This window comes from Sphaerodactylus townsendi, linkage group LG12 (genome assembly GCF_021028975.2).
Source record: "Sphaerodactylus townsendi isolate TG3544 linkage group LG12, MPM_Stown_v2.3, whole genome shotgun sequence".
Taxonomy (NCBI): domain Eukaryota; kingdom Metazoa; phylum Chordata; class Lepidosauria; order Squamata; family Sphaerodactylidae; genus Sphaerodactylus; species Sphaerodactylus townsendi.
The window spans coordinates 9,369,644-9,392,798 of record NC_059436.1 but is presented as its reverse complement, the minus strand read 5'-3'; the positions used below and the strand labels follow the sequence as shown (position 1 = coordinate 9,392,798).

General features: G+C 43.6%; 1 protein-coding gene and 1 long non-coding RNA gene across 8 annotated transcripts in view; both read left to right on the top strand.

Moving 5' to 3' along the window:
• PKNOX2 (PBX/knotted 1 homeobox 2) overlaps window positions 1–23,155 on the top strand; it is a 352,275-nt gene that overhangs the window by 297,432 nt on the left and 31,688 nt on the right. For all 7 annotated transcript variants that reach the window (XM_048512663.1, XM_048512660.1, XM_048512662.1 and 4 more), the window contains one exon: window positions 21,384–21,513. In XM_048512663.1, coding sequence (XP_048368620.1) covers window positions 21,384–21,513 — 130 coding nt within the window. The remainder of the gene's footprint in view (window positions 1–21,383; window positions 21,514–23,155) is intronic.
• On the top strand, window positions 3,233–5,442 carry LOC125441773. The gene is made up of 2 exons (XR_007245904.1): window positions 3,233–4,483; window positions 4,713–5,442. It is a non-coding gene; the product is annotated as an uncharacterized LOC125441773 (long non-coding RNA).

Genomic DNA, 23,155 nt, shown 5'->3' with positions numbered 1-23,155 from the left:
CGCATCAGAATTTTGACTTCCTTGGGATAGATGCCCAGGGTCCAAATGAGCTTTCTCACATTTCTTTGAGCCTTATATGCATATGTTGGCACTTCAAACTTGAAACACGAGCTGAGAACAATTTAGCGAGTGCTATTTCCTCACACAGCAGGATTGTGTACACGTTGGAAATGATTCCTAAACATGGTTCTTTCTGGCAAGCCGGCAAGCTGTCACATTGCTCTCAAAATGCATTCCGGCTTGCCTGTCTGGATAGAGGTCATAGCTAAGAGGATGCCAAACAACCTTTGGGAACCCCTGCCAGCCTTTGAGCAGGAAGAGACCCTTTGGGAGTAACCAGTGCCTTCAAAATGGGCAATTTTCCTAAGTAAGGGATAGAAACAAGTTAGACTGTTGAACTGATTATCATGTGGCAGATCTAGAGTTGCCAATTTTCTTTGAACGTAGGAAGCTGCCATATACTGCAGGGTCTTCTGACCTGGTAATATTCACTGTGTCCCCCACAGGCTCTCTAGCACCTCTAGCACATGGTCTTTCCCTGGAACCTGCTATGCAGGCTTTTTTAACTGGAGATGCTGGGACTAGGGACCTTGAGCATGCAAAATAGGTGCCACTGAGTGAGTGAAGCTTTTTACCTAACCCTTTTAAGCCAGGAGACATTTCAGCTGCTCGGTTTCTTCCTTCCTGGCAGGTTTTAAAGCCATGAGAACATCACTAGAAAAAATAATAAAGCATCCACTTAGGAGCAGCAGTGGCGTAGGAGGTTAAGAGCTCGTGTATCTAATCTGGAGGAACCGGGTTTGATTCCCAGCTCTGCCGCCTGAGCTGTGGAGGCTTATCTGGGGAATTCAGATTAGCCTGTACACTCCCACACACGCCAGCTGGGTGACCTTGGGCAAGTCACAGCTTCTCGGAGCTCTCTCAGCCCCACCTACCTACCTCACAGGGTGTTTGTTGTGAGGGGGGAAGGGCAAGGAGATTGTAAGCCCCTTTGAGTCTCCTGCAGGAGAGAAAGGGGGAATATAAATCCAAACTCTTCTCTTCTTCCTCTTCTTATGTGGAGGAGTGGGGAATCAAGCCCAGTTCTCCAGATTAGAGTCCACCTGCCCTTAACCACTACACCATGCTGGCTCTCAATACCATGTCACTACCCCATGTCTCCTGGGACAAGATGATAATAAATGTAAAGGTTATAGATATAATTTGTTCTTAAGAAGCCAAGTGCATCATTGAGGGCATTTGTGATCAAGAGAGTTAAGAATAGTAAAGTCTTCCATCTTTTTCTTGCTGTGTTCCACAATGTGTAACAGGAGCACTTTAACATCTTCAGTGGTGCTAGAAATTCCTGACTTAGATGGAAATGTTAATGTCAACAATAATGCAGGAGCAGCAGAAGTGTTCTATAAATATTTTGGATGTATATTTGGAACCAACTTGTGATGTTTTGGTATGTTCCATAATATTTGATGCTCTCATTCCTGTAGTGATGTAGATGTTTCTTTTAACAATATCTGCTTTCATCACAGTATAAATAGGTGTTTGGCCTGTATGGGTAAGACTCAGGACTAGCTTATCTGTGATGCTAACTGTGCTGTGATACAAATTAGTGTTAACACCCCAAGAAAGTAGCCTCATGGATCTCAGCTATGGAACTGAACTGTGGACCAGTGAAGTGTGGACCAGTGAAGTAAAGGAGGGAAGGGGATGTGATTCAGTGATAGAGCATCTCTTTGCATGCAGAAGGTCCCAGGTTCAGTCTCCAGCTAAGTACTAAAAGACAGTGGCGTAGCTACAAGGGGCCAGGGGGACGCGTTGCACCGGGCGTGTGCCTGGGGGCAGGAAAATTGCCCCGCCCTGCCCCCTTTCCTTTGATGTGCGTCTGGGCAGGGGGTGGGACAGGGGAGGCGCATGGGCGCTGTTTTGCCCTGAGTGCCATTTTTTACCCCTACACCCCTGCTAATAGACGTGAAAGATCTCTACCTGAAGTCCTGGAAAGTTGCTGCCAGGCAGAGGAGACAAACTGACCATATTCTCAATGAATATAAGCCAGCTTCATGTATGCTCAAGGGACAGAATTGTCATATTCTTTGGTGTTTTCTATACAACAAGGAATTCTAGTTCTGGGAACCAGCACAGAAGCTGCTGAGCCCCCATCACCAGACCAGTCTCAAGGAGCTCATTGCTGGTTTTCTCTCCCCACCATGTCCTCCCAAGCCTTGTGTGTGTTGTGGAAGAAGGCTGCACAGTGTCCTGCAAGGTAGCAGGAGTAGCACATACTTGAAAGCCCTGCTTTGCCCCAGCCTCAACAGTGAAGAGGCATGCTTGCAGGAGCAGGGCTGACACAACGGCCAAGTGCACAGCATCTCCAGCTACTTGAGTGCCATCCTGTTCAAAAGAGACTTGGAAAGAGGTGGCTGCGTGGAAGCATCGTGTAACCTTGCTGTGTTTGCTTGTGTTGTCTGTGTTGTCCTGACCTTGAGCTGTACTTCTAGATTGATGTCTAATATACCACTCCTTTGGACCCTATATCTGTGACTGTGGAACTGGAGTTAACTACTGACTGTTTCCTGGTGCCTGTGTGTGACACAATGGGGAGAAGATCACCCCCTGTGAGACTTCACACACCAAGGGGTGACGTGGAGACATCCTCTCCTCTTGTGCTACTCTCGGTCCCCGACCCTGGAGATGATGAGATAATGAGTGTTTGGAACACCTGGTAATCGAGATATTTGCTTAGTGGCTAGATTTTCCTCTGCCCCTGTCATTTAAAATCCTAGCGCTGAAGAGGTCACTGAGCATCAGATCATTAAAGTTAGGAAATGTTAATTACTCTCCATCAAAGCCATATGACCTTTTGCAGATACTCCCAGTGATGGGTGCTGAGTAAATGCACGGAATAATGAGAAACAAGGTCCATTCCTGCGGGACAGCGGCTCAGCACACGTCTGTTCCACAATATTCCTCCTTCCTTTCCCCTCGCTTTGCTTTTCAGTTTCTACGTTAGAACTCTGAGCTAATACCTAAATGTCAGAAACTGTACAAGTAGGTGAAAATTGCAATTGATTTATATTAAAATGCACAATTTTGCAAGAAATGCGTTTCATTTCTGTCAGCATTATGTGGTGTTGACCAGCAATCTGGAAGAGCCAGGTATAGATTACCATTCTGCCATGGAAACTTGCTGGATGATCTTAGAACAGTCACTCTGTCTTATCCTAACCTACCACACAGGGTCATTGTGTGGGAAATGAGGAAGAGAGAACTATTTATGTTATGCTGATCTCTTTGGGATGGGAAGTTCTACCCAGATTCATTAACCTTCTTTTAACTCACCAGCAATTATCAAGGTCCACAAGGACACCCTTTTGTGAAATAAATATAAGAAAAGGGATTTTAAGAATGCCACATTTCAGCTGGCCCATAGTGGACCAGTGGCGCTGAATATGGGCCCATTAGGTATGGCGAGCTTGCCGCAATCCCAAATGGAATCCTCCATGGAATCTTTTGTTTGGGGGCATATTTGTAATTAGGACCCACTGCGGTTTTCCCCTTCAGTTTCTCACCCTCTTTGCAGCGGGGCAGACTGATGGGCTTAAGAGGGTGAGGGGATCCACCATTTTGACTTGTCAACAATGGAGGAAAAGCACCAGAAAGCTCCTTTTCACAAAAAGAAGCATGATTTTTGCATTGGCACACTGCGCTTATATCGATATATAAAAATTTGATCACTGTTTGTTCAGCGTCAAATCACTGATTCACTTCTGTGGCGGGAAGGGACAGGGGAGTAACGATGGCACGCCAACTGCAAAGGGACAACATGAGCCGCCTTTTCCCAAGCTCTCCAGATTCCTGATTGTCCCTTCCCCGATGTGCCAGAGAAGCCATGGCATTTAATATCCGTAGATGGAAGGAGTCGGCAACAGCATGGGGTCAAGGGGGAAGCCATAGTAGGACATCTCGAGGGAGTGGGAGGGGTGAAGCTAGGTAGGCTGGCCATAGGCAGAGGAAAGATCCATGGAGCAAAGCTGTGCTCACTGGCAAATCTGCCCCGCTCTGGCCAAAGGACATTAAGTTGTGCCACAAGTGGTCTCGCTGTGGGGAGAATGGAGAGTGAAAGCGAGGCTCAGGGAAGTACGTCTGTATAAAAAATCTTGCTGCGACTGACATTTGCTCCCAGTTCATTGCAGATCCCTCATACATAATCAACCACTGTGTACATTGTTTGCTGATAGAGACGCACAACCTTAATTATAAAAAAAAATTCTCTAACCCCTGAAAATCTAGCAGTATGAACCCAAGAAAGAGGCAGTATTCTGCCCCTTCATTTAATTAGGATCGAGACCGATCCTTCTGACTTCCATTGTTTCAGCTGATGAGGTAAATGGCTGCTGTGATCAACGCACTCTTCTAGAAAGCCGTACTATCATCTGAAGAATGACTGAGCAAATCCAAACATGAGATTATGGTCCAGTGAAAGGAGATGGTTTCTGTGCTTGGGTGCTCTGTGGTTTCCGGGCTGTATGGGCGTGTTCTAGCAGCATTCTCTCCTGATGTTTTGCCTGCATCTGTGGCTGGCATCTTCAGAGGATCTCAGATGCCAGCCACAGATGCAGGCAAAACGTCAGGAGAGAATGCTGCTAGAACACGGCCATACAGCCTGGAAACCACACAGCACCCAAGTAATTCCGGCCATGAAAGCCTTCGACAATAAGGTTTCTGTGCTTCTTCCCCAACTTTTTATGATGGATGCCAGAAGCAGACACAAAGCTAATTGATAGACAAAGCTATGTGTGTTTGATTTGCATAATTAGCAGGAAGTGTGCAGGATGTGCCAATCAGGTTGCCCGGAATTTGGGGAAGAACTGGAATATTGCAACCTTATCCGGTAGAAGTTTGCCTTTCCCTGAACAGCCATTCATCCTTCCTTTGGGCAGCCCGTCTCAGCTTGAAAACCCAAGGTTTTATGGTGCAATATAACTCAGCCTGATTCACTGCTGTTTCATTTTTGACATTTTGCTCCCAGGAAAGTATTTGCGACATCCGGAAAAGCTCGCTGTGCAACTTCAGCTCACTGGCAAACCAGGTTCTTTTCATTCTTCCATCTAATTTTCCACCTGCAGATATAATCTTAGTGCAGTGTTGAGGGGGGGTGATCCTGAAGTGGGCTCCGTTGTCCTGATGCAACAAGACAGGTTGCTCCAAGATTGTGATTCATTTGGCTTTTGCGGGGCTGAATGTGGCATAGCTGGCAGACAAACCTACCATTGCATACGGGGCTCTGGATGGGGACTGCATCTCTGAGGCCTTGGATAAGGGCACTGGAAAAACTCAAGGCAGGGATTTTCACCACAACTTGGCATTAAGTACACAGGTTTTTTTAATAAGAAAGAAAGAAAGAAAGAAAGAAAGAAAGAAAGAAAGAAAGAAAGAGGGGAAAGCAAGCGGGATTGTGAAATTCGTCATGGTTCAGAATTAATCCCAGCAGCTTGAAATAGAAGAGTCATCATCTGTGCTCACGGTGAGCTTGCTCCCCACTGGAAAATGATACAGCAGGATAAAAATTCCACTCTGCTGCCAGATTTGTTGAAGGCAGCTTGCTAATGTTTTTCTCAAGTTGTTAATTACTCAGATTCGTGTTACAGAGTGAGAGAGAGAGAGAGAAGAAGTCGTCTTAGAGGGTGGAAAAGAGATGAATCTTAAACCCCGTGCTCAATTCTGGCTCCAGGCTGCTGGGGCTCTGCCTCCCCCACTGTGATGAGAGAAGGGAATCCGGCTGCCTCGAGTCTGTCACATGCAAAAACGTAGGCCAGACCAGACCTGCCTTACAAAAGAAGCGGGAAGCGCTGATGATCAGTGCCAGGAATTCGGGCTTCTCTCGTCCGCTTTCTTCTCTAGTTTTTGGAGCTGACTTGTTTGATTTGAATTGATATGATCCCCCAATTGCTTGGTATTGGAAGGAATGCAAATCAAGCATTGGAGGAGGAAATAGAGATCTGTTGATGCCTGGAGGAAGCCCAATCAAGATGGATATACAGAATCAGTTCCAGCTGGGAATTGCTGCATCTCTTCTTGGCTAACAACAGCCTCCCATTTGCCAGCCGCACAAGAAAACATGGCTCTCCTTTCCCCCATCATTCTATCCCTTATTCCTCACCCTCATTGCGCCTCACACTGGGAAATTATAAGTAATGGAAGAGTCAGCTTTCTGGCCCCAGCCAGAGCAGCAACATCAGGCCAAGGAGCTGAGAAATCAAAAGACCAGAGAGCGGGGAGGGGCATGCTCATATTTTCATAATCTCACACTAGAGAAAACAACAAAGGTATTTCTCTTTAAAAGAGAGAGAGATTTTCCTGTTAGCTGTGAACTGAGGATGATGCAAGGAAAGAACTTGGTGATCTCCTTCACTATCGATAGTGTGTCTGTTATATTTTAATAAAGAATCAGATTTTAACTTTTATGGATCTCTAGAGCCAGTAAGAGCTGTGCTGATTTTCTGAACACTAAGATCTGGCGTGAGAGTCTCTGTGTATAAGATCGTGGGATTCTGACCCGAGGAGACTTTTGAACCTCTGTTCGTTTCATGGACAAGAAAATTCCACCCACCGCCGGGCCCTAATTACAACTGGAAAAGAAGGGGCTTTGCTGCTGCACAAAAACAACAGCCAATCAGAACACAGGACACTGTGGGGGTTTGCGCATGCGTGAATACACTTGCAGTGTAAATACAAAAGACCCGGGCTTGTGCAAAACAGTCTGGAATATTTCCTCCCAATCTTCACTCGATTCCTTCACAGAAACAGGCAGCCATGTGAAGGGAGAAACTGGGATAAAAAAAAGACCTGGGTTGTTAGATACCAATTGTAACCTGGTATAATTGTGCCGTGCAGAAACGGCCATTGAATCCCCACTCTGCCATGCAACTTACTGGAGGACTTTGGGCCGCTCACTTTTTTAGCTTAGCCTGTCTCCTTTGAGGAAGGATGGGGTAAAAATGTAGTTTGAATACAATGAAGGATGGGGAAAGAGTCGTTACTCAAATGCAAGACTAAGCTTATTCATAGGTATGCCATCAAAAACTGTTGCGTTCACATTGAAGTTACAGTTATGTGGTATAATGCATTTTTGGGTGTGTGTATAACATTTTTAAGGGAGTCAGCTTACGTTCAGTGTCATCTTCCATTCAAGTAAATGTGGGCACGTTTGTTGGACCATCTTTATGCTGGGCCCATTTTATAGGCTCTGGGACTGAAGAACAGATGTTAAATAGCAGTGTTCTTGACAGTAACACCCAAAGCCCACATAGTAGAGGCCCTTGTCTTGTAAACATATCTAGAAGACAAGAGCTTTGCTGGAGGGAGATCCTGTTCTATAAAGCCCTTAAACTCTCATCTTTCTCTATGCAATCAGTGAATGAGTGCTCCCATCTGTATTTCAGACATGGAGATATTGAAAGAGAATACTATTAACAGCTAGTCCACATGCAAGCTGCTGGACTGGGTAGGCTATACAGATGTTATCCAGCAGTATAATTTAGGATGGAAATGCGGGGGGGGGATGTAAGCTGTAAAATAGGTGTTCCTGATCTTTTTGTGGGAATTCTGACACAGGATAGTGGGTGCATCTACAAAATGGCTGCCAGAAAAGGCAGAAGAACCAACTACATAATGTCAGGGAGTGAGATCATGCATAAGTGTAATAATCACTTTTTTGGTTTTTCAGTTCTTTTTGACAGGATGCTTTTTAAACTAGATGTATTGTTATTTTCTTGTATATATGCAACTTAATTTCAGTCAACACCATGAAGGCTTTGTGCTGTGGTAGCAGCTGCTTCCAAAGCAACTTTGAAGAATCTACACAACCAATCAGATCCCCAATAGCCCATTAAAAGTAATTTTGGCCCACTCATCCACCTTCCAACGTTCTAAAAACAATTGGCAGTGCCATGAAAGGTGTAAAAGGATGGCCTTGCCAAGTGCTCCATTCCTTAGTAATATCAAGGATAGACCCATCAGCAAACACGCTGGTGCAGGGTTGCACCACTCCCACAAGCATTTTCAGCACACCCACACCCACAGTGAGGCTATAAAGTATACAAAACTGACCACTGGAAATGCCCATGCACTAACTATTCCAAATTTTAGACCTATTTCCAGTAGAAGGGACAGCTCAGTACAAATGGAAATATTGGCAAAGACTGCAATTAAAAACAGCACAGGGAAAGCATCTGTTTCCATTAGGGTGAGAACTCATAAACAATTGGCAACAGAGGGCTTGTTTATGGATTATCATGTTTTGAATAAAGTTTGCAGACTGCACTCAGCATCCCCACTCATTAACACTAGTAGAGTTGGAAATGGTTTGTAATTCTGGCATCTGCATTAACATTGGATTTGGCATGAGTTTATAACCTGATCTGGATTAAGGGAAGGATAAACTGGAGACACTGTTCAGATGGAATCCGGACACTTTAAATGTCCCTTTGGATTGTGCAATGGACCCATAACGTTTCTTCACTGTGGGAAGGGAACACTGTGCCAAAATCTATTTTTAATTCATGGGATTCTCATCATGCATAAAAATCTTGTCCGTGTGTTTATAATGATTTCTGATAATACGCCATTGGAATGGCATAGTTGTTCAGTCAGATAACTGAACAAAAGAAATGAACAAAAGCTTTGTCATATTATAAAAGCAAAATATGAGTTTAACACGTGGGGTAAGCATCTAATCCTTTCCTCTCACCAACACCACCCTGATGACTTCTTAAAAAAAAACCCTAATCTTTCCCTGTGCAGAAACCCTGAAGTCATGACGAACATTCAAGTTATACAATTTTTATTTTGCAGTCTTGTTCTATTTGCTTTCTATTAACATTTGAATGAGCCTGTTTGTCCAGTCTGACGGAATTTTAAATTCTCAGTGTGCATTTATTCACCTACAAGTCAGATTTTGGAAAGCATAATTTCCGAGGTAAGGTAGTAGCACAAAATAGTAACAGAATGACACTGCAAGTCGTAGATTGAGTTAAGTGCTTGAATAGTTCTATTTATTAAAATTTTATTCTTCCCTTCCTCCAACTTGGTCGTGTGCAGAGATGATCTCCTTCAGAGAACTTCATGGAAGGGTAGGGATTTGAATTCAGTTCTCCTCATACATTTCATTTCATTAACCTTTAATAGCCATAAATCAGAACCTGCCCAAAGTCATTCTACAGCCTCAAGAAAGGTTCAACAGCAAGAAAATAACCCATGTATGTCAATAATTGACTTCAAGGGCTCCAGATCATTTCAGATTTAAAATTACCAAGAAAAATAAAAAATAACAATAAAATCCTCTACACAAGCAATATAAAATTATAGTATACATAGAACAGTTTAACACATTAGAGGTAAAATAGAACAACAATAGGTATCCTAACAAGGAATAATAGTAATATCAAAAGAACTTTATTTATTTTGCTTTAATTGCTAGAAGCTTTGCTATCAGAACAGAAGTTCCCATGTCAGAATCTGACAACAAAAACTGAATTTTCTGGCCCTTATTTATAAATCTTTTGGTCTGAAGTAAGGCTGAAAGGTATTTGCTGCAAAGATCCTCATACAGTTGATATTCACGGTTGATATGGGATATCGAGTCTGGTTAGTTAACTCCAAAGAACGAACCTCTCTTGATGGTTGACATTCCAAAACCTTCCTAGGAGGAGATTGGGTTCATGCCAAGTGAAATGCTCTTCTTTGAACAGGGGCATCTAAATTATTTTTAAAAATGGGCCTTAGGAACAGGGGCATCTAAATTATAAAAATATTGGGCCATAGATTGCAGTTGATTATGAATGCCAAAGAAGGCAGGTCAACACCCGCACCATGCCCTGGCCAGCCTCCACCACTGCTCTGCCCAGGATGTCGCACCCCCTCCCCGCCAGTCGCGTCGGCACTACAACACTTCCAGAAGGCTTTCTGATTTGGCTCTGAAATGAATTTTTATCCAATATTTAAAAGTAGCAATCCGAGCCTCAGCTTCTGTACAACTTTGACCCAATTCAGCACAAATGGCTAGATAAGGAACACACTTAGGATCCCCTAATATTTATCTTAAGAAAGAAGCTTGGATGTCTGCGATAGCATTATTAAAAGCCATAATCCATATAGGAATACCATATAAGATTTGTGTTACAAATTGCATTACAAAATTTTAATTGCTGCTGGAATAAATTACCTTTCAAAAAAAAATAATTGTTTTATTTTGTTGCTGAGTATTTAGCCAGATTAATTCCACGCAGTCAATGAGCAGACCATTTTAGATTACGTTGAACAGGAATGCCCAAAATTTGAAGATTTTAACCTGCTCAATTGCTATATTGCCAATAGACCACTTTTGAAGGTGTCAACTTTTGGAGAAGACTATAACTTTGGGGCCACTCCCCACTCACCATAAGCCGCGGGGTCATCTCTTTAAAAGACACGAGGAGGATGGACGTTCCCCACGTCACCAGCGCCCACTGCGCAGCTGCCCTTAATTTGCCGCTCTCCCACCTCCTTGTCGCGCGGCAAATTAGGTCCTCTGAAAAGAGCAACATTTTCAAAAACCCTGCAGGTGCCGCAGGGGGGTGGGGAACCTCAGCTGTTTACGCGCGGCTGATTAAGCTCTGACACGCAGCTTCCACATTGGTCAGGAAACAGGAACCGCCATTTTGTTTAGGGAGGGTATTCCCGTCAGAAAGTGCTCGGAAATTGAGACGTGTGCACAACAAGACGTGCCAACATTGCTCTTTTTTGCTCTTTTTTGCTCGAGCTCCACTGTTTTGCAGCTTGGCAAAGTGCTGCTGAGCACAGGGTTGTTGGCGGTGTAAACCGAAACCGATATTACTTTCATTTTTCTGCCCAAGCAATTTGCAACAGGTAGTAACGTCAGCATGTGCAGACTTCTTAAAACAATGCGTTCAGCTTATCCAAACGAACTTTTCGGGTCAGCCAATCAAAATGGAGCCCCGCCTTCGGCTGGCTGCAACTCCCATGTGTAAATGATGCACATGCGTGCCAGCCAATCAGAACGCTCGATTGCCTCTTTGACTCTTGATGTGGAACCCCGCGCTATTTCCTGAATGGAAAATGAGTGGGGAACAAATGTCTCAGTTGTCAAAAGCCATGGAGGCTTTTCTACGAGGGGTAAACAGGGGCTGCACTCAGACGCAGCGTGGGGAGGCGACCGCCGGACTTAGCGTAATTGACAGTATCGGTGAAAGGATTTTAAGTATCTTTGCAAACCGACTCTAGTGCATGATGTAACTGTGGTGTCATCCACATTTAATGAAAAGGGGGGTCGGACTATGACCTAACTTTCTGAGCCTTTTGGCTAAGATCAAGTGCAGTTCTCCTCATACACTGGAGAAAATCAGTTTTGCAGTTCTAAGACCTGAACCAGTGTATTTCCATGGGAAAATAAAGCTGCTAATTAACATTTCAGAAGTCTCTTATTACAGATCATTTCATTGAACAGTATCAGTTCCTTACCTTAATTAAAGACCTGGAAAGTATTTGCATATATGGTATGTTTTGCTCAAAGATGCACTGCCCTGTGGTGTTTGTTCGTTTGTTTGTTTTAAATCCATTAACCAGTGTTGTGAATTCATTTTCACTTATAAGAATGACAATGGTTGGAAAGTTAGAGTTCTGACTTGGATGGCCCAGGCTAGCCTGTCCTCATCAGACTTTGGCAGTAAGCAGGATCAGCTATGGTTAGTGTTCAGATTGAAGACGGCCAAGGAATTTGAGGGTTGCTGTGCAGAGGAAGGCAGTGGCAAACCATCTCTGTTAGTCTCTTGCCTTGAAAACTGTACGAGGGTGCTGCAAGTCGGCTGCAACTTGATGACACTTTACACACGCGCACATACTTTATTTATGTAGTACATTTTATGCTGCTCTTTCTGTAAGGGGGCCAGGCTTTTCTTGAAGGCCCTAAAATAGCGATATAATGTTGTAGTGTTGAATAACAGTTAAAGAGGTTCTCTGAATTCCCACCTTTCTTTTTTTTTAAAAAAAAAGTAAGTCTCTAGCCGTTTTCCTCATGGAGATGTAAGGAAAAGGGCATATCTCTGCAAGGGGTGAAGCTAGAGACTCACTTTCTTTTTTTAAAAAAATTAAGCTTTGAATTCAGAAAGCCTGCTTAAACTACCTTTCCAACACTCCACTGTTATATCACTATTATAGGGCCTTTTTAAAAGAGGGGGTTGCTCTGACATCACCAACAATGACCCAGACGATGACAACATCCTCCATTGGACATCCTCGTTATTTAAGCCACGTACAGAAGAAAATAAACTAACTCTACAACTGTAAATGTTCTTACTTTATGTTTTCATTTCGCCTGCAAGCCTTGAGCAATATCACATTAGATGCAACAAAAAATAAATAATTCAAACAACAAACCAGTTACTGTGCTTGAGGTCCTTTGAATTTAATTATGTGAGCAAAAAAAATTGGCTAAATCCACCCCTGCTAGGAGTTTCTTAACCTTATTTGGTCTTGACACCCCCTCATTAATACAGAAAAGAGGAGTAATCCACAAATCCCTAATACTGCAAAAGGTACTGCAGCTGTGAAAATGCATAGGGAGGCAGACATGTGAACGAACTGTACCCAAACTGATTCCAATGAAGGAGGAGGAGGAAGAGGAGGAGGAGAGTTTGGATTTATATTCCCCCCTTTCTCTCCTGTAAGGAGACTCAAAGGAGCTTACAGTATCCTTTCCTTTCCCACCCACCCCCCACAACAAACACCCTGCAAGGTGGGTGGGGCTGAGAGTGATCTGAAGAACTGTGACGAATCCAAGGTCACCCAGCTGGCATATATTGGAGCGCACAAGCTAATCTGATTCACCAGATAAGTCTCCAAAGCTCAAGTGCCAGAGTGGGAAATCAAACCTGGTTCTCCAGGTTAGAGTGCACCTGCTCTTAACCACTTCATCACGCTGGCTCTTGTGGGAGCAAGTGCTTGTGGGATCAAGTCCCAAGAAAATCAGGAGTAACTCCAAGCATGCAGGAAAGGTCCTAAAAAGCACAGCTCAGATTCTTGGATAGCAAGCCAAATTGGATTGAGGAACTTACTTGTAGAACAAATTAATGAACATTACAGAGAAAAAGAATTTAAACCCACCCACCCCTTTTTTGATGCTGGGTTGTTGCTCAAGAGTTTCCATTTTCTGGAAGCCAGAGATTGTTTACTGTGTGTCGTGAACAAATGTTGAGAAAGTAGTGGGTTTATTCAGATAAGATAAATATTTAATCCACGATGCAAAAGTGTTAATTGAATGCTGACCCCTTTATCCCAGACAATGACAAGAATGTCTTCTTTAATAATTGAATAATTAGATTCCGCATCATTTACTTTGGGGCTTTCCCAGCATTGCAAGCTGTGCACTGATAGCATGGCTGGCTCCCGAAAGAGAATTTCTTGGCATGTGCTTAGTGTGCTTTTTGCAAGAGGCGTGTCTTGCAAGCCAGACCAATGGCAGCCAAAAGGAGCAGATGGCTTGTACAGTACACCGAACGAGTCGAAAGGCTGAGTCACTGGCAGCATATTAGGGTGGCTCAGTGAAAATCCTAGTCACAAAAAGCTTTTGAAGCAAAAGACTGCCTCTTTGACAAAGTCATTCTATGCTATGACTTCTATAGGGCTTTGTGCATCACGGTTTCCTTGTTATGTGGTGTCTGGCAGCTGAACTTTTCCTCTTTGGCATGGTCAGCTAGAAGTTTAAGCAGCACTACTCGGTTGTTGTGGGTTTTCTGTGCTATGTGGCCGTGGTCTGGTACTTTTTACTCCTAATGTTACACCTGCATTTGTAGCTGGCATTTTCAGCGGCATGTCACAATAAAATTTGTTTCTCTCTGTGGCACAGGGAAATACCTCTTATTGTGACATTCCTGTGAAATTGCAAACTACATTTGCAGGTGAAATGTTGGGAGCAAAAACTACCAGACCACAGCCACACAGCACAGAAAGCCCACAACAACCAGTTGATTCCAGTTGTGAAAATCTTCAACAATACAAGGCTGCCAGACAGCTGAATAACAGGACAATGCAATCAAAAGTGTACAGCCATCTGGGATAAAATCCTGGAGGAGGGTCCAGACCTAGCTTCTGTCACCCAGATGTAGCTGGACAGTGGGAACAATTCTGGCCAGTTCCACATCAATGTCGGCTTGTTTGTTGAAAAAAAACTCATAACCATTTATCTGAATTCCATCTCCCTCAAATGATTTTCTTTCTGACAAAGCACCAGTTAGAGCAGGGGTAGGGAACCTGCGGCTCGAGAGCCGCATGCGGCTCTTCTGCCCTTGCACTGCGGCTCCACAAGCCGAGCTGCCAGCTTCATCCTTGCCCGCCCTGCAGGCAGCAGGGCGGGCGCACCAATTGCCCGCAGCCGGCTGGGTGGCGCCGCAGGCTTTCCCTCTTGCCCGCCCCGTTGGAGCGGGCCGGGCGCTTTCCTGGTGGCCGGCAAGGCCGAGCCGCCGGCTTCATCCTTGCCCGCCCTGCAGGCAGCAGGGCGGGTGCACCAATTTCCCGCGGACAGCTGGGCCGTGCCGCGCCGTGGGCTTCCCCTCTCGCCCGCCTTGTTCGAGCGGGGCAGGTGCTTTCCCGGCAGCTGGCAAGGCCAAGCCGCTGGCCCCATCCTTGCCCGCCCTGCAGGCAGCAGGGTGGGTGCATCCATGCGCTTCTCAGAATGAGTGGAGTAAAAGGTAAAAAAAACCCCAATATATACAGTGTTATCTTTATTTTAAATGTCAAAAATTATTTGCGGTTTTCTTTTCCCGTGGAAAACGGGTCCAAATGGCTCTTTGAGTGTTAAAGGTTCCCTACACCTGAGTTAGAGTGTTGGTGAGACCAACAGTTGCCTTTGTCATGGACAGATCCCGCTACAGTCTGCTGAGGTTTGAACCAGTGGTGGGATTAAAATAATTTAACAACCGATTCTGGTGGTCAACGATTGGTTGTTTACAAGCACCATTTTAACAACCAGTTCTGCCAAAGTGGTGCAAACCTGCTGAATCCCACCACTGGTTTGAACTCAGGGGTGTCCAACTCTGGCGCTTCAGATGTTCATGGACTACAATTCCCATCAGCCCCTGCTGGTGTGACCAATTGACCATGCCAACAGGGGCTGATGGGAATTGTAGCCCATGAACACCTGAAGTGCCAGAGTTGGACACTTCTGTTTTATCTGATCATGACCCTGAAGAGAATCAGGGTCATTTGTTGTTTGGTCTGCCCCCAGTAGCTTATACTCCCAATGGTTTCCTTGTTTCCGTGACTGACGATAGTTTGTGTACCCATCTTGAAGAGTATTTTAATGTATAAAATAAGAAATATTTTAAATGTTTATTATATTTCTGTTTAAATTTATATTCCCTTTTCATGCCATCCTTTTCACAAGGAGTTTGGTCTGGTCAGCAGAATTCTCCCCAACTCCATTTTATTTATGCAACACCTCTGTGATGTAGGTTAAATTGAGAAACAGGGACTATCCCAACTTCTCCCAAATCCTAGTCCAACACTCTGGACTACGCTGGCTGTTGTGCTTCTGTGGGCCTCCTTGCAGCCTCCCATCGGTTAAGGTCCACACCTGCTTAACTTCAGAAGTTTCACAATGTCTAGAGTTCCCAGACGTTTCATACTGCCCAGACAGTTAGCTGCATGGAGCACTCAACAGGATGTGATGACAGGATATACAGAAACTAATTTCCCATCGATTTATTTATTTGCTTAAAAGCACCTGGGAGCTATTCATACTAGAGCTGTAGTGGGGTTTTGTACCCTTTCCCCCTTTAGTATTTCCCACGTGCAAATTGTACACCTACACACAAGCTGTTCTTTACCTTGGAGGGAAAATATACAAAATTTCTGAAAGAGAAACCGTATGGTTTGAAAACATTCAAAGGCACTTTTTTGTCTGCAGCCATTTATCAAGGGTGTGTGTATCATTCCAAACAGAAGCGCTCAAACCAGTTCTGGGCATCAAGCTCAAAATTAGATGGATCTTTCTTTCTTTCTTTCTTTCTTTCTTTCTTTCTTTCTTTCTTTCTTTCTTTCTTTCTTCACCTCGCTTGGCCTCGCCTCATCTCGCCTTATGATAGGCTTGGAAGTTTGAGGGTGAAATCTCTGAAGCCAGAAAGGTCTGAGCAATATTTCCAGTGGTTTAGACCCTGCATAGCTCTCAGCATTTCTCACAGGATTACAGCAAATTGTGTAAATATATTAAAATGAGCTTCATTTTCTTAATTTGCATCTGTTGCAGAATATGGTTTTCCTGGGTATACATATCTCTGTACATAGTAAGCATAACAAGAGACAGAAAGAATGATTGGACTTTTAAAAAAGGATGTTTGCACAATGATGTTGTAGTGCTCACAGAGGTGGTTGGATCAGAAAGACTTGGATTTGCTTAAGCTTTTTCCGCACACTTGAGTAATTCCTGATTTTCATGGGAATCAATTCACAAGCATTGGAAGTGGTTTGGGCCAGGTTCTTCAGCACATTTGCCCCATGTGCATTTTTACAGTTGTGGAGTCAGGTTATTTTCTTCCACACGTGGTTTCAATAATGGGGATTTTCAAGCTGCTATTGTCATTGGTGCCATTATCAGTGGCATCAGAGCACACCCTTCTTTTTTTTTAAAAAAAAAAAAAGGTCCCCAAAATAGTGATATTATGGTATAATATTGTCTGATTCAAAGCTTTAATTTTTTTAAGCAAGTCTCTAGTTACTTTCATCATAGAGATATAGGGAAGAAGGCACACCTCCACAAGGGAAGGAGATAGAGACTTACTTTTTTTAAAAGCAAATGAAAGTGAGAGTGAAAATTAAAGGCACAAAAATGCATATGGAAACCAGTACAGAGCAGTACAGAGCCAGAGCCACTGGAAAAAAATGTAGAAAATCTCTTAGGCCTGTTACGCACGCTGACCTTACTCCAGATTTTACCTGATGTCAAGCCACAAGGTTTGAGTTCAGCTTGCCCTTGAATTCACCACATGTCCCTTTCCCCTGTACTTTCTCTGATCTCAATCTGTATTTATCTGTTTCCAAAAACCTGACAGTATTCCAGTGGGTGGGCAATATCATCAATGTTGTCATTCAGCTATCATTAAACCCAATCCCACTTGTTAGCAAAACATCAGTTTCCTTAACTTTCAAAGCCATACTTGTTTCTAATCCACTTGCTGTGGCTTCTGAATATTTGTCTCCTTATAAATGATATGATGTTTATGAAGACAACAGAATTCCCCAGTATTTTCATTTCCAAAAGGAACCAAACTTCTAATGCTTGCCATGAACCGCTGAGCAAACATGGCTTCAAGTCGCTTGGGAAATACAGAGGAGGGAGGGATGTTATCAATTATAGATCAATAAGGCAATGATCCTTAATGGAACAATCTGGAATAACTATTAATTTCTAGTTCAGTGATGACAGATGCTTGTATAGATTAGAATTTGCATTCTCCCTAAATAAAAAGTCATGGACAAAAGCCAAGTTTAAGGAAGTAAACTGACATCACATTAAAGGCAAAGGTAGTCCCCTGAGCAAGCACTCAAAGCAGAGGTGGGATCCAGCAGGTTCTCACAGGTTCCCGAGAGTAGGTTACTAATTATTTGTGTGTGCCGAGAGGGGGTTACTAATTGGTGATTTTGCCACGTGATTTTTGCCTTAGTTACGCCCCTTCTCTCAGCAGTAGCACGCAGAACTTGAAGCAGTCTAGCAGGAGGTGCACCGGCGTGTGTGGCGGCCTGCGCCTGCGTGCATTCGTTTCCCACCCAAGGACCGGCACAGCGGCTGCATCCTTGCCACAGCCCCGCCCAGAAATGCCCCAACCCCTGAATGCCCGGCCACACACCCCATCGTGCCCCGCCCAGCCCCATTGGCGCTGCGCCACAGTTTGAATCCCCCCACCATGGGAACCTGTTACTAACATTTTTGGATCCCACCACTGACTCAAAGGCACCTGGTGAGCTCCCAAAGGCACCTGGTGGGCCACTGCGAGTAGCAGACTGCTGGACTAGATGGACTCTGGTCTGATCCAGCAGGCTAGTTCTTATGTTCTTATGTTCTTATGACTTCACATCACATTTACCTGGCAGACTTTGTTTATGAGGTGGTTTGCCATTGCCTTCCCCAGTCATCTACACTTCACCCCCGGTAAGCTAGGTACTCATTTTACCGACCTTGGAAGGATGGAAGACTGAGTCAGCCTTGAGCCGGCTGCCTGAAACTGACTTCCATCGGGATCAAACTCAGGTTGTGAGAAGAGCTTGGGCTGCAGGGCTATAACTTACCACTCTACGTATACCACCAGCCTGGCTTTGTACCACAGGACTTCTGGTGTCCCCATTAGAGATGTAAACTTTCCAGAAATGTTGATACAGTTGGAAAAAAGTGTTGTTTTTTTTCGTGGAAAAATGCAGAAATGTTTGAAAAACAGAAATACAAGCAATATTTAGATTTTCTATTAAACCTAAACTTATTTTACTGACTTCTTTCACTGACTTTTATTACAGTTGCTGGTTTAGGGGATGGGGAAGTTGAGGTGGGGGGTTATTTTATGACTATTTTTACTGTCGTTTTAATTGTTATAGTTTATTGATGATGGTTTTATTGTGGTTTTTAACTTCCATAAGCTGCCTAGAAATGCTAGTATGATTTATTATTTATAAATAAATAAATAAAATACATTATTTATAACTTAGCAGATAAAATTGTACTATTTGGCATTTTTATGAAATTGAAAAGTATAAATATTTTGGTTTTCTAGAAGAAAAAATGCAATTATACACAAAAAGTGAAAGAGTTGCAAACTGCTGCACCCTATCCTACTTTAGTATACTTGTCTTAATTTTTGTCATCTGAGAGGCAGAAATAAAACTTGAAGGTAGAAAAGAAACTCTGAATTTCAGCACTCTCATACAGCCATGATAGGTAGGACTATCAGCAAATTTGGACATCAAGCTAAATGTCATAAAATTGAAAACTCTAAACACTTTAGCAATGTTTAATAATCCTAAAGCACATTATAACATAGACATAAATGCAAAAAATAAACAGAAATATTTTAAAATATTAGTGTAAACAAAATTATTCTTTAAAATATGTTGTTCATTTCTGCAGTATACATGGGCCATTATCGAATGTCATGTAAAAAATTTTGTACTACATATTTTGAGTAAAGCCTTGTCTTAAAAAGCATTTCACTTATTCCAGAGGAAAACAAATCTATAGAAATGTTGTCCCTGTTCCCCAGATTTTTCCGATTTTTCCATCGTGAAACTGGAAAGATGTCCTCAAGAGGGAAATGATTTTTGTTTCATAATCTTCCTGTTTTTTCCTGAGCCTTCACATCTCTTGTTCCCATACTGGGTTCCCTTTCTTGCCCATATTTTCCCTGCCCCACTCCCCCACAAGCACTACGTATACCACCAGCCTGGCTTTGTAATTATTCTCTGCTCTTGTCTACTGTTACCATCTTTTAAATGAGCGTTTCAAAGTGTTTGACAGACCAGGGCAGCCAAGCACATCTGAGTTGTGATTCCTCTAAAAGGCATGCCCATTCTATTCATTCCATGGATTTAGTTTCCACAACAAGAGCCAGCATGGTATAGTGACTAAGAGCCGCAAACTCCCTTCTGCAGAAGGGAGTTTGATTCTACACTCCTTCACATGAAGCCTGCTAGGTGACCTTTGGCCAGTCACAGTTCTCTCAGTGGAGGCAGCAAAGAGAAACCACCACCAGACGCCCCTTGCCTTGAATGCCCCACAGAGTCACCATGTCAGCTATGCCTTGACAGCACTATCCACCACCAAAGTTTCTGCAAACTGATTTAAGGAACAGCTTGTCCTCAGAGAGCAACACTTAGCTGCAAGCATGCACATTGCTTTAAATCTCCTTGATTTTAATGCAGTCCCTAATGATATGAAAAGTGCTTTTAGGAATCTAGGGAGATACTAGCAAAGGTTGCAGAGTTCTACGTGATTGTCTCCTGAATAGGGGAACATTTAATCCACAGCTCTTCTAGGTGTTAACATCCCACCTTTGCCATTTGAGGGTTTTGTTGACATTGACACCTGTGGAGGGGAAATTACACTTTGTAAGTGGAGGTGCTGGGACTTTGATCACTAATGGTCCACCTACATTCCTGTTGTCTTCTCTGACTAATGGCGTAACATTGTTGCACCAACAACATCCCCATGCCGCCCCCCAAGACATCTGCACGTTATAATAGGGTGGGAACTGTGATGGTAATGCATCTTTTTTGCTACAGCAGTAATGTAAGGCGTATTTTTCAGAGGCAGTAGCCTTCTCACATAGCCCTTCCTCCAGAAGCAATGTGTGTATACTGGGCAGGCTCAGATTCAGATGCCGTCTCAGCCAGTAATGGGATCCAAAAATTTTAGTAACAGGCTCCGATGGTGGTGGGATTCAAACAGTGGCGCCGCCACTCACACGCACCTCCTGTCCCTATTGGGCAGGGAGGTTGCTTTAGTAACCCCTTCTCAGCACTCAGAAAAAAAATTAGTAACCACTTCTAGAGAAGTGGTGAGAACTGGTTGGATCCCTCCTCTGGTCTCAGCCATGAGGAAGAGTGGCAGGAAATAATGGATGGATAGTTAGAGCAACTTTCATGTGTAGGTTATATGTCTCCTTATGGAGCAAACAGCTCTTTATGAGGAGAGAGTAATTGAAATCAGGTTAGTGGTGTGGGAGGGCTGTTAAATAACGCCCCCACACGCACACACCACATCCACAGACTGAACTGGGCTAGAGTTTCCAGCAACTGCTTTTAGAATTTCAGGAGAACAATGGGAAAGCTTGATTGCAGATCTCCCATATCGTGCATAGTATAATGCTTAGCTCCAAGTGCAGTGATGGATTCCACCAGTCATTTCCATGCATGCAAAAGGGGGTGAATCTCACCAGTTTCTCCCCGCTCTTGCACAGCAGACCTCCTTGAAAGACGTCCCATCCCTGTGAGTCCCCTGGCCCCTAGAAGTAGCAGTTCAAGGGCATGTCATGAGAAAGGAAACAGAAATTACAGTCTGCTGGTGGAAATACTTTTATCAGTGAAGATTTTTGGATCTAAGCCATAGGGTACATCTTTAAAAAGGATAAGGGACCTAATAAGAAGAAATATGCATGGGCTGATGTAGTGGCTTGTGGGATGGGCATTTTATTCATTTTCATAGACAGAGATCTGAGAAACTATTCAGGGCTAAAATGTAGCAGGCAGCTAAGATAACCCTAGACTGGATTATTTTATTTTGAGCTTGTGTCTGAACACCTTAGAAGGACAACATGTTCAGCTTTTTTTTCCCCCTCCAATCTCTCTTCTGTCTCCAGGATATGCTGCAGAATTCTCCCAACTCAATGACTGCAGTATCTGGCAACCCCCAAGGAATCGTGGTACCTGCATCAGCACTTCAGCAGGGGAACATCTCCATGACGACGGTCAACTCACAAGTTGTGCCAGGTGGGAGGCGTGGAGCATACGTCAGTGACCATGTTAGTCGCATCTTTTGCATGCTTGGTATTTTTAACTCCCTTAGATAACTCAATTTTGAACTATGTATATATCAAGAGGGAAATCTGTGAAAAACAGGTTGATGGATTTGTTTAGGGGGTTGTTTGTTTTGGTAAGAAGCTCCTGTGCACTCTTTCTCCCTTGCACATATATATTCATTGTTCCACTCCACCCAGACAACTCCTCCCACACACATACACATCTTGCACATCCCCTCTGATATTTCATAGATGAAAATAAGGGGTGTTCTTTAAAAACACTCCTGTTTTCATACCAATGCCTGTTTCTTTCTCGCACTGTACTCTGTTGCATACCATATTCAGTTACTTGGCATTAGCCAATCTGCCATTGATTTACAAGTCAAGATGTTTGTGCTTGTGGTTAAAATATATTAGGGGAAAATATAAATGTCGGACAATATGGAATTGCATTTCAATATATACCTCAGCAGCTGCATTGTGTAAAATGGAAGGCTAAAACACAGCGTGGTGTCTTCATGTTCACATGCGTGCATTTCAATGCATGCACATTAGAGACAAGAGGCACCACTTGCCTGCTTAGAAATATAACTTCTGGGAAACCCTGGGGAGAGAGAGCTGAACCCTGACGAATGCCAGTTCTAGCAGCTTAAGCTAACAACATGTTAACAAGGCAGCTCCAAAAGGCAGAATTGCGGACTGTAATTTACCAGGGACAGATGCCAGAAAATACAAACTCTCTCTCAAATAGGGACATGTGTGTTCACCAGTAATGCCACACTCATTACAGGATTTTGCCTCCAGGGGCGGAACAAAGGTCCCCCACCTTAAAGGTACACTCTGACACCATCGTGGATTTGATGGGCAGAAATGATGCCAGCATTTATTTATTTGCTTAGATTATACGTGAACTTTCTCCCCAGTGGGAACCCAAAGCAGCTTACATCGTCCTCCATTCCTCCATTTTTTTCCTCACAACAATTCTGTGAGGTTGGTAAAGCTTAGAGTGTGTGAATGAACCAAGGTGACCCAGCCTGCTCCCATAGCAGAGTGGGGACCCACTCCTGGATTTCTCAAGTTCTAGACCATTTATTTATGCACTGTTTACCTCATAGCTGTGTGCTTTGCAGTGGTTTTTTTCCAGCGGTTTTCTGTTTCTCCCCCTGCAAAGTGAACACAGCTGAGCCAATCCATCTTTTCACCTGCCGTCCACTTCCTCATTCTGTCCACATGAGGAGGAACTGCTGTTGTGTGCGTGGGGAAAGCTGAGAGGAGCAAAGAAATTCAAAGAAAGCAAAATGCATGCTAATTCCCTTCACTTTACCTGTGAAGGAGGGATGCATTTTGCCATGTTTCAAAAACCACAGGGTTTCTCTGATCTGTGGCATAGTGAACTTCAGAGGGGGAGGGGAGGACGTGTGTGCAGCCAAGAATCCTACCCAAAGGGAATGTATGCTCACTGCAAACCACAAGTGCATTAATGATCCTAATCTGACACTCTAACTGTTACACTGCATTGTCTCTCAATTAAAGCCAGGATTCACATATACTGCCATTTCCCCACTAGCAAAAGTCACCTTCTATCATCTCCCCTAAGATTGCTGCTTACTGAC